This window comes from Leuciscus leuciscus (genome assembly GCF_965113295.1).
Source record: "Leuciscus leuciscus genome assembly, chromosome: 18".
NCBI classification, from domain to species: Eukaryota; Metazoa; Chordata; class Actinopteri; order Cypriniformes; family Leuciscidae; genus Leuciscus; species Leuciscus leuciscus.
Window position 1 is genome coordinate 14,749,903 of NC_138742.1, and position 12,642 is coordinate 14,762,544.

Below are 12,642 nucleotides of genomic sequence, written 5' to 3' on the forward strand. Positions count from 1 at the left end.
CATATGTAAATAAAACAGAATAGATAATTATTTCAAATTCTGTCCAGCCGGATAAAGATTCTCGTTCACCAGGTAACGTTAGAAGAGCTGCACCAGGATGGCCAATAGGCAGCAACTTCAGTGTAAAGTGAAAGTAGGTGGATTGAAAAAAACAACAAACGCACACGGAAGGCGCAGACTTATATCTCTTTACGTGTGTTAAAACAGCTGGCGTCGAAATCAGGTAAGTTATGTTCTCACATCTATGTATATTTTAGCGATATAAACTACGAAGAGTAAGTTTATCGCGACCTGAATTTGTTTATCGCTTAACGTTGTTTTGAGGAGGGAACATGAGTTCTGTAATAGCCTGTACTCGAAAATTCGAGAGAAGCGAGCAACCAAAACAAAAAATAAATCCATAAAAGTTATCTATTACGATATAAAATCCCACTTTATAATAATTTAATCTCAGTATAGTTGTGAAATTGGTTTAGCTATGCCGTTACAGAGAACTAGACTAAACGACGCCAAACAAGTTAGGCTACATGGTCATGATATGAAATAATACGCGAGACATTGACTTAATGAGAATTCTCATATTAAACAAGTTTCCTGTATCAGACAGTACTGAAAAGAGCAAGGGAGGAAGGCCTACTTAAAAGGCTAAAACGTAGTAAACTGCGCGAAATGTCACGTTATATGGTGTAGTGGAAAACGTTTAATGTAGCACGAGCACCTACACAAATTCACGCCCTACTTTCTGTTCCCCATATGTATTGGTGTGTTTTGTTCTTTTGTGCACTAGAGAGTGGTCTGTCCTTTACTAACCGTGCTCACTGTTGTTGTAACATTGCATGTGTCAGTCTCAGTCTTAGGGATGTAACACCCTCATGCTGTTATTTTTCATAAATATTATATGAATACTAATGGGTGCCTTTGCTGTCTGTGGCCTTTTTTAACATGCATTAAAAAGGTTTAGTGACGTGTTTGTTTCTGTGCAAAGTAGATTAGATTGGCTGGCTATCTATCTATCTATCTATCTATCTATCTATCTATCTATCTATCTAAAGTTTAACTAGGAAACTGTGAAATTACACACTTCTGCGTGAAACAAAAAAGTAGAATGTCTTTCTCTACTATAGTCTGATGAAATAATAGCTACTTTTTTAAGTTTTCAGTGAAGCCAGTAGGCTGTAGTTTGCAGCAATCACAGTATTAGCATCAACAGTGTTTGGATCAGTGTACAATGCTTTAATTTGACTAACTGCTTTAAATGCTTTAAAATACTGTGTTAAGATATAAGTGTAAGTGTAAATGTAAGTTTCTCTTAAGTGTAAGAGAAAATGTGATAGGGGGTACTGACAGAAAACTGCTATGAGTTTGTTTGTTTGTGTCATTTGTATATGACCTTTATGAATGCAGTCATCCATTCAATGAAAAGAGATAATATTGGGTAAAGTGGATGAGTGCTCCATGTGTCAGATGCACTGCTGTCAAAGTTTGGCTGGTTTGAGGTTGAGAGATTGCTTTCTATTTTCCATTACAGCGAATTAACTTTATATAACTCTTTAATTTGACATTTGTTTTTTCTTTTAGTCAATAAGATTGAACAAAGAGCAAAACTCTTGCTTCTCAGATTTTTCCTTTAAGAAAAACACACCAGTATTCTCACACGTGTTTTCTGGATTTTCAGAAATAATTTCAACAATGTCAGAAACTGAAGTGTGCAATCAAACAAGAGATGTTTAAATATGCAGTATGCACTAAAACCCATCTCATCAGATTTCTCCAAAACCCAGTTATCCGAGCAATCCCATCCACATTGATTTTTAGATGCTTACAGTACAATTGTCCCTTTCGAATATTTCTCTTAATATAAACATCTGAGACCATGTTGATAACTTAAAGAAACAGGACTTTGAAAGAGCAGCCTTTGCAATAATAAAATAAAACAAAATGTTATACTTGATTTTTCTTTTCTGCAAATACATAAAATAGGGCACTGATCTATTATTAAATAAGATTTTTTTTGAGAATATGACATTGCTTTGCAGCCAGTAGCACATAGCAGTGCTGAAAAAGAAAGATTAATAAACATGAACAAAACACATTTCTATGTAATCCTTTTTTATGTCAGAGAAAGAACCGTTTTGTGTTCTTTAGATGATAAGTTATTACAGAATGCTGCTGTGACGCTTTGTCTGTGATCTGCTGCAGAGAGGAAAGCAAACCTAAAGGCGTGATTTATATGGCTACCCAATCAATGACGAGCCTTAAAACCATGCTTCCATGAATATGCCATTTCTTATTTCCTCAAGATCTTTCTTATATTTATTCATTTATTTATTTTCGCTCTATCTGCTACATAAATAGGCACTATGTTTTTGACCAGATCAGTTTTTCCTGCACAGCTTCTGGTGTTCACACAATTGGAATCTAACACAACTCTCTGTTGTCTCATATGTGATACGTCATGCATGTATACATTTAAGAATGAACTTGAATTTTCCTAGGTCATCTGTTTGTTCTACATCCTGTAATAGCATGACGTAGTTCCCTTGAATGGTTTATCTTCAGATATTATGTCTGCACATAGGTGTGGTATTTTTTTTCACCTACACCTCACCTACGCTGCACCAATCCCTTTGTCAAACATTTAAAAACAAGAAAAATTGAGGAAAAGCAGATATTAGTTGGAACAGAGGGATTTCCAAATAAAGATGAGTCATGGCCTTTAATGTCTTAATGAATGAAAATGTACACCTTATGACTTATTTAAAAAAAAAATTCAAAAGATCAAGGGATTAACCTATTGAAGAAATCTCAGGAAAATATTTGTTTAAATTTTTCCGAAAACTGATAGGTTGGTTAAAACGATATTTGATTTGGGGAAAAAAGCTTTAACAAAGTACAAATCGGCTATTTAAATAGACATATTGGTGTGTATTTATGTAGAATTTTCATAAAAATGATTGGTTAAACTGATATTTAATTAGAAAAAAAAAGGCTATTTAGAAAGACATATTGGTTACTACTGATCTTATCTCGAGTCGTGACCTTGTGTTTTCCTTTATGTTTATGTTGATAGACCACAATATATACTGTATATTTGTACATACAACAAAAGTCAACGAATTCCAGTGTTTTCCATTTTTGTGTGAACTGTCCCTTCAAGTTTTAAGGGGGTTCAAGTTATTTCATAACAAATTTTCTAATAACTTTCATACACACTGCTTAAGCCTGGTCCTAGTTTTTAGTGTAGTTTTAGTGTAAAAAATTCTGATAGTGTAATCATGTTCAAGACCAATCAACATCTTTTTCAGAAAGAAATGAGAAGTGACACAGTTGTTATGGACATGATCCAGCATGTTTACATGCCTTTGGGTACAGTTTGGTTTCAGTGCTTGAATCTAACTCACCACGTGTGCTTGTAGGTTTGTAGAACTAAACCATTAATGTATCCTGTCAAAATGATCTGATCTTTTCATTGGAATTTGTATGAAGTATAGGCCTACACATATTTTACGGACACTGAAACATACAATATCGACATACTCACAACATCCTTCTAAATCTTTTTGATGTTCACAAAATATTATTATAAATGAGATTAATTATGCTTGATGGCATGATCACATTTATTTATTACAGTTAACACATTTACCTCATATAACATTAGGCCTACTGGGTTTGTGTTTCTTAGAAGAAGGGTTTCTGCTTTATGATCCTGACAATTTGCATTTCTCCTTTAACTGTCTATCTAAATGTAGAAAAATATATGTACAAATAATGAAGTTCCATTACAAAAAAAAAATTAAAATTAAAAATTAAAAGAAATGTTTTGGACAAGAATGACTAAGGTCAGAGGCATTATCATATTCAATTTTGTGTATACACCATAATAAAATGTTCTTATCTTCTTACAATGCAGCATAGCTAATTTATGTGCTAAAAATTACCATCTATGTAAGCAAACTTGTTATATTAGTGATGGTTGGGTTTGCCGGGCTGTTGTTTTGTCAAGCGTTCTGTGGTATACAGTGTCTTCTGTCCCCTTATGTTGGGGAGAGATAAGACAGACATACTGTCTTTTCTCACTTACCCAAACAAAAGTCACACAAGAGCAGTAATTAAACACTCTGGTCTTTCCCCAACACATCTGCCTGTGCTCTTTACACTAAATTAAACCAGAAAATAACCTGAAATACAGCATGCTACAAAATGTTGAGCATTATCTTGTCATCAGATGCTATTTTTTGAATTTCTAAAAATGACACTTGTTTTGCATAGAAGAATTCAGATTTCCAATTCAGTTTGTTCAATTCATCCCTAGAATAGGGAAGTTGTTATAAATACAATGTTTATTAGTCTTTAATATAAATATTGCAGTTTTCTATTCTGTATGATTATGATGTGCAAACCTAGCAAAAGCAAAAAGCAACGTCCCTAATTCAAAGCATTAAACCATGTTTAAATCATTCGTTTGTTTATTTGTGATAAGTAAAGAGTGTCTTATCTGTGTGTGGTTCATCCCAAATTCTGTAATTATTTCCATAAAACTCAATATATTTTCTATATATATTTTCAATATATTATATGCACTGTCAGTCTATAGAGACCACATCTGTCAAGCTCCAAAAAGGACCACCTTAAAAGTTGTCCATTCTGTTTGTAGTTGTATTCCAAGCATTCTGAAGCCACACAAGTTACAACTATTTCTTCACAAATTGAACTGAAACAATTCAGTGATCAGATGACTTTAGAAAACTTGGAATATAGCAATGCTTTTTGGAGGTTGACTGATGTGGTCATATGAACTGATCTTGTATGGGAAACAGCTATGGTTTAGAACATCATGAGAATTAGTAATCTTCATAGATTTCATTTTTAGTGAACGATTCCTTCCCAAGGAATTGAAAATGCCGTTTCGTTCAATGCGGTGGTAATGTTGTGATTTTTACTGTTGCAGTGTTTGCACGCTATGGCGCTGTGGGCGCAAATGACCCCGCAGTTACAGTACCTGCCAACTCAGACGCTGAATGAACTCTACCCAGAAACACTCCCTCTGGATGTCAGACATTATCTGGCCAACTGGATAGAGGATCAGATATGGTATGACATCACTGTTACAAATTAAAAGCATGCTTTTATTTTTATGTTGTATTAAGTTTGACGCAGTATTTTTTTTTTTACTGACACTGGTAGCTTTAAATCAACATAGATGCTATTATAGAAGTATTTTATTCACAAAGAAAGGGTTTGATAATAAGAGAAGTGAGTAGTATTTGGCTGGTCATGTGATCCCAATATGGCAGCCTCCATGAGGTGACCCACTTCATGTTACATAAAAAGCTTTTCTTTGTCTACTGATGTAACTGTATTTATCTCATCTGAGTGTACATATTTACATGTATAACATTTCAAAAAGTTCATTTCCTTAGCGATAAAGCTTTTCATGAAGTTCAAATGACTGAGTGCACCTTTAAAATGTACTGGTTACTAAGTGAAATAAATGAAATTGAAACCGTACGAGTGACAATAGTGCTTATTATAAACTGATGCACACTACAGTTTAGTGTAGTTTAACTTCTTAGGAATTTCTCATGAATCATGTTCTGTCATAGTGACTCACAAAACGAATGAAGGTTGTAGAACAGCACAGGACAAGCTAGACTAGAAAGGCTTTGCTCCTTGTCAGTTATATGGCCCGTTTTATTTTTCTCCAAATTCCGTTTTATTTTTTTCCAAATTCTGTTTTTTCAGTTTACATTTTTTTGGACTAAATAACATTTTAGTAATCAAAAAGCATGTCTAATTAATTGAAATCATGAATTAAAGGTTTAAAAAAAGTACATGTTAGGGCCCCATGAAATACGTTTTATATATTTATTTTCTCAAATTGGTTTTATTTTTTTAAACCAAATTCTGTGTTTTCTGTTTTAAGTTTTCTGGAATCCATTTTAATGGTTGAATTAAATTTCAATAATCAAAAAGCATGTCTAATTAATTGAATTCATAAAAAACTATTTATAATTTGTTTTCTTCAGAAAGTCTGCGTTGTGTATTTTAATTTTATGTCAATCAAATGCAGGCATAAAACATTAATTTAATTTATTTTGTAATTGTATAAAATCTTTACTTTTTTTTTTAAACAAGGTGCTGCACAACAGAGCTTTACTCTTAAAATTAAAACATGGAAGAAAAAAATTGTATTCCTTAAAGTTTTAATAGTAATTTATTATAATAATTATTAGTATTATTAGTATTATTACATTGAGACGTAGCTAAACTCTACTGTACAGTAATATATTTCACAGTCACAATTTCAAACTTTTTTTAAAGTTAAACCGAACTTTTATTTTGACGGGTTGCCGTGAAGACCTGTTTCTGTGTGTTTATGATATGGTGATAGTTTTTCACAAATGAAACGGTAAAATGCTCATGAAGTGACTCAGAATGTCTCTGGAGATAAAGTTAATGCATTCATGTCCTCATATAGTGAGACGGCAGAGGCTGAAAACATTGCGCTCGTCACGCGTACTTCTGTGTGTGTGGTAAATGAAACCGCGCGTCTGCGCCATTCATTCATACAGAGACACGTAGAACAAGCAGGATTTATTTAAAGGGATAGTTCACCCAAAAATGAGAATTCTGTCATTAATTACTCACCCTCAAGTCGTTCCAAACCCTTAAGACCTTTGTTCATCTTCGGAACACAAATGAAGATATTTTTGATGAAATCCGAGAGCTTTCTGACCCCACATAGACTGCAATGTAATCACCACTTTCAAGGCGCAGAAAGATAGTATAAAGACATCATTAAAATAGTCCGTGCGACTACAGTGGTTCAACCTTAATGTTATGAAGAGATGAGAATACTTTTTATGCGCAAAAAAAACTAAAATAATGATTTATTCAACAATTTCTTCTCTTCCGTGTCAGTCTCTGATGCTGTTCACATTGTAAACACAGTGCAGCGCTTCCGGGTTCTATGAGTGGTTTAGATATGACATCATTTTGTAGGCCAATCGGCAGTTTGCATCACACTGGTTCCCTCCACAAAAACCCACAGACCATATTTCAACCAAAAAAATCCAATTGACTTCAGGACAATGGAACCTGAAGTGCTAAAATGCTTACTCGTTTCCATGTTTTGGCCTGCAAGTGATGTCATACCTGCACCACTCTATTGGCAGGTTCCTGCGTCAGCACCACACGCATACATCGTGGTGCTCACGTGAATAGCGTCGGAGATTGACACGGAAGATAAATTGTTCAATAAAGTCGTTATTTTTGTTGTGTTTTTTTGTTTTTTTGCACAAAAAAAAAAGAAACACTCTTGTCGCTTCATTACATTAAAGTTGAACTACTGTACATGGACTATTTTAACGATGTCTTTACAACCTTCATGGGCCTGAAAGTGGTGATTACGTTGCAGTCTATGGGGGGTCAGAAAGCTCTCAGATTTCATCAAAAATATCTTCATTTGTGTTCCGAAGATTTGGTTTGGAGTGCAATTAATGACAGATTTTTCATTTTTGGGTGAACTAACCCTTTAAATGGTCTATTTGCGGTTTAATATTCACAGACACTAATCTATATCGCGATTTGATTCAAGTGTACTGTCCTGCTTTTTATTTATTCATCAAAAATCTGAGAAATTCCTTGAAATTCGACATTATACAGTTAATTCGTTTTTTATGACTGGATTCCGTGATTACGTCTGCAGTTTCTGCACCGCGGAAATCATAGGGCCCTACGGTTACCAAAGATGACTTAAAAATGTCATGTCTGTGTTTGATTTAGGGAGGAATTTGACGTAGACAGCGTGGAGCAGGAGCCCCGGGCCCGATTACTGTTGGATCAGATGGTGCTTTTGCTGCAGGAGGTGGCCCAACAAAACCCTAATGTGGTGGAGAAGGTCAAACTACAACATATCAGCAAGAACTTGGTGTGCACAACAATCCTAACACTCATAATTATTGCTGGCTTGAAGATGCTGCATCATATAAGCCAGTTAAAATAATGATCTTAAAACAGGAGTTTTCAAACTGAGGCTGGGGTCCATGGAAAATGTGAGGAAAAAAAGATTTTACAGAACTGCTCTGGAACAATATTTCTTGTGTAATTTTAAATTGAATTGAAAAAGTTTCTCTTCATTTTTGTTCATTTAACATTTCTCACTGTAATAATGAGTAGAAAAAATATTTTCTATATTTAATAATTTGCTTAACAATGTAAAAAGGTAATTATTTAATTTTACAGATAAAAAAATGTCTTTAGCATCACACTTTTTCTCACAGTGTAAATGGGTCCTTATACATGGAAATATATAGCTGCCATTATAGTTTAGGAGGAGAGTTCTTCACAATACTCATATTTGAGGGCCCATGGCATCAAAAAGTGAAAACTCCTGCTTTAGATGATCTACATCACCATGTGGGATGTCCAGGACAGTTGTGTTAATTATATCAATAGTTATTGCACTGCAATTTTTTTTTTTTTTAAGATTCACTATATGCTATATAACATGAATCGTGTTGATTTTCATTTCTTTTACATTGTGAACACTTATGGATCACAATACGGAAAGACATTTTACTATTGGCAGCCTACCATGTTGACTTGTGACATCTGACACACTGTTTGTATTTCTGACTGTTTGTATTTACTATGTAACCTCATGAATTATTCCTCAGAGTGTGTACCAGCCACAACCCATGGAACTTGTGAGGACAGTTCGAGATATGCTAAGGAAAGAAAGACAATTGTTAGGACAGGCAGTAAGCACAAAAAACCTTTAATTCTGAAGTATCAGAACATTTATGTGTTATATGTAATGTAAATGTCCGTTGTGTCATTGCTCTTTGTGTCTGTGTGTTTGTCTATAGGGACTGGGCTTCCCACCCTTTCAGCCCATGCCTGGGGGTCCTCCAGCTGCCAATGGCACCCCACAACCTGTAAGGGAGGATTCTAAGGCTGATGTGGACAATCTGGTGCTCAAAGTTTTGGAAATTCAGAACTGCCGACAAACGCTTCATCAGCTACAAGAGGATTTGAATTGGGAAAAACAGGAAATAGAGCCCATGCAAGGTAGAAGATCCAAATCTGTTTTGAACAATGTCTAATAAGCTTTAGGAAGGTACGCCTGCCAGATTTAATAATGTAAAATGCCATATTTTGACAGCTTGATCCTTTTGGACAGTAACATTTGTGTAATTTTTCATATCAAGTTATAATGAAACTTTGGATACCTGTGTTTTTGAGGAAAAAATATTTTAGTACTTGCTTGTAGTTGTGGGAGAGCAAGTAGGTTTTTAAAATATAGTTTCAGCTTCACGCATGAACAAAGCTGTTGTTGTTTTTTGAGATCTGAATCATTGATTAACCAGTTGACCGTGAGCGGATTATGGGTTAAGGAAATGTTTGTTCCGGTTACCCCACTATCCCACCTTTTATTAATAATGATGTCATCACGAAAGAGTTGCTAAGATTTGGAAAAATAGCAAGCCCAGTGAGAGCCCAACACGTCATTTCTTTCCGCTGCTAAGTCTTAATGTTTTTGACTTCGCCGGAGCGTATTTTGGAAGTTTCGTTCTGAGTTAATCAAGGAGAGAACTCGTACATGATTCACTCAATCGTTTCACATGCCCACATAAAGACGATCAGCGGCCGTCTACATCGCGTGGAGATGTTAACAATGCGAACCAATATCAACAGGATACAGAACAGAGAACTGAGACACAGTAGAAAGCAGCCTCAGAAGAGATGAGTGATGTTCATTTAAATGCTGGTGGTATTGAGCAGCTGGTTTGCGTTGCTGAGACTGAAGTGAAGGTGGTGATGAAGGATTGTGTGAACTCAAAGAAACACAAACAGAAGAAAGAAGAAAATATGACTGATGAACTAGATGAATTGTCCCAATGTACTGATGCTAGTTTGAGAAATGAAGAGCAGTGGTCAGATACATCTGATATGTCAAGAGTGGCTGAAAAAGATATGTATACTCTTGAACAGATCAACTCTTTTTTTAGATGAAACAAAAGGAAAAGCAGGTGTAGAAGTCGGTGATTTTTTTTTAAATTTTTTTTTTTTTTCAGATCTTGAAAAGTTTATTGCCTCTGTTGTTTGGGCAAGGAAAACAAGTAGCCTTGAAGAGCTCTCACAGCAGAAGAGCGCCACAAAAAAAGCACATAACTGTTATTAGTCATGGAAAACAAACAGGGAAAGAACGTATAACAAGGGGAAAGGCAAAAGAAAAACGCAATAGTAATGATGACTGCTAATTCTTTCTTTCTCTCCCTCTTTCTCATGGAAGTCTTGCGGGAGGGATCTCTAAATTTTAATGGGATGAGAGATGGGAGAAAGAATAGGTTACTTTCAGAGATTATACATTTGACAGATATAGGTGTGTTTTTTTGTTACAAGAGACTCGCAGTGATCAAAGCAATGAGGCTGAATGGGGCCTATGGTGGGAAGGAGAAAAAGTCCTTAGTCATGGGTCCAATTTGAGTGCTGGAGTGGCAATACTTTTCCCCCCTATTGTTAAAGTGAAAATCTTGTCAAAAAATGAAGTTGATCCAGGGAGATTGCTGATTGTGAGGGCAGAAATTAGCAATCTTATTTTTCTTTTTGTGAATATGTATGCTCCAAATATAGGTGCAGAGAGAATACGCTTGTTGTTCACTAAATTAGAAGATTTTTTAAGACAACAACACGAAGGAGATCTCATTATATTAGGCGGAGATTTCAATTGTACTTTGGACTTTACACAGGACAGGAATAGTGAGGAACCTCATGCACAGAGTGTATTGTGCTTAAAAATCGAAACCTATCTGATGAATGGAGAGAACATAATCTGTTTACACATCAGTATACATGGGTGAAGATTAGTAATGAGAAGGTTTCTGCTGCACATTTGGATAGGAAAATATGTCACGTAACATGAGGAATAGAGTTCTAAATTTAACTATTTCTCCCACCTCAATGTCTGATCATACATTTTTCACTTTTGAGTGTACTTAATAAAAAGAATGCATAAAAGTCATTATTGCCATTTTAATGCTAAATTATTAGAAGATACTTTATTAAAAATTTTTTTATTTTAAGTTCTTTTGGGAGTCTTGGAAGAGTGAGAAGAATTGTTGAGAAAATTGCATTCAGGGGTGGGAAATAGGGAAGGTACAAATAAGGATTTTTTGTCAACAATATTTATCACATTCTTCGTTTTGTATAAAAAAGTCTTTGGAATGTCTTGAAAAGAAATTATTGGTATTGAGCAAAGTATGATTGTAAATGACTCTGTAAATCTTAAAGATCTGTGGACTGAAAAGACTAACCTGCCGAGCTCAGTTTTAAATGAAAGAGTGAAAGGAGGTCTTGTAAGGAGTCGTTTTGTAACAGCAAGAGATATGGATTCTCCTACTTCTTTTTTTTAACCTTGAACATAAAAAAAGACAAGAGAAATTGATGTACTGTTTAAAAGACTGTAATGGTCGAGACACTTCTGATCAAGTGGAAATGCGTAAAAATTGCTGTGGATTTCTATTCAAGTTTATACGCCTTCAGATGAACAATGTAGAAACGAGCTGCTTTATGACCTTCCGGTATATCCATAAAGCACAAACTTTTTTAGAGTCTAAACTTACCTTTGAAGAAGGTACGGCTGCTGTGATTGGACTCTCTATAGGCCGTACACCTGGAATAGATGGATTGTCTGGTGAATTCTATAAGGCTTTCGATCGGGTGGATCACATTTTTCTCTTTAAAGGGATAGTTCACCCAAAAATGAAAATTCTGTCATCATTTACTCACCCTCAAGTTGTTTCAAACCTGTATGAATTTATTTTTTCTGCTGAACACAAAAGAAGATATTTTGAAAAATGTTGGTAACCAAACAGTTGATGGACCCCTTTGACTTCCATAGTATTTGATGAGTAAATGATGACAGAATTTTCATTTTTTGGGTGAACTATCTCTTTAATGCTCTAAAGGCCTTTGGTTTTGGTGATAATTTCATTTTGATGATGTGGTTAGTGTACACTAAAGCCACGTATACAGTATGATACAAATAGCTGGTGGCCTAAGTATCCCTGTGAAAGTTCAGAGGGGAATTAGACAAGGCTGTTCTCTTTCGGGCCAACCTTATAATATAATTATTGAACCCTTATTGTGTAAACTAAGGAAAGACCTGGCAGGTCTAGAAATTAATTTTCTAAACTCCCAGAAATCTGTCAAATTATCTTTATCTTAATTATTAATTATAAGTTTACTGGTGTAAAAGCGATGCTGTGTGGTGTGGCCAAGTTGCTAAAAGTCCATCACTTCCTGGTGGTTTACAATGGGGAAGGGCATGTTTTAAATATCTGGGAGTTTTTTGGGGGACAACTAAGTACAGAAAGCAAAATTGGGAGGGCCTGTTGGAGAAAGTATGTGCGCGTTTGTCTCATTGGAAATGGTTGGTGCCCCATCTGTCCTACAGGGAAAGGGTGCTGATATGTAACAACCTCCTAGCCTCTTCCCTTTGGCACAGAATGATGATCCTTGAACCTCCAGAAGACCTTGTGAGACAAATTCAGATATGTCTGGTGGATTTTTTTCCAGTCGGGACAGCATTGGTTAAAGGCTCCAGTGCTGTATCTGCCCAGACAGGAAGGAGGA

General features: G+C 35.2%; 1 protein-coding gene across 1 annotated transcript in view; it reads left to right on the top strand.

Moving 5' to 3' along the window:
• Positions 1-77: 77 nt before the first annotated feature.
• Positions 78-12,642, top strand: part of stat6 (signal transducer and activator of transcription 6, interleukin-4 induced) — a 34,727-nt gene continuing 22,162 nt past the window's right edge. Inside the window, exons 1-5 of the mRNA XM_082144887.1 lie at positions 78-223; positions 4,952-5,094; positions 7,789-7,933; positions 8,682-8,765; positions 8,874-9,075. Coding sequence (XP_082001013.1) covers positions 4,964-5,094; positions 7,789-7,933; positions 8,682-8,765; positions 8,874-9,075 — 562 coding nt within the window. The 5' untranslated portion in view covers positions 78-223; positions 4,952-4,963. The remainder of the gene's footprint in view (positions 224-4,951; positions 5,095-7,788; positions 7,934-8,681; positions 8,766-8,873; positions 9,076-12,642) is intronic.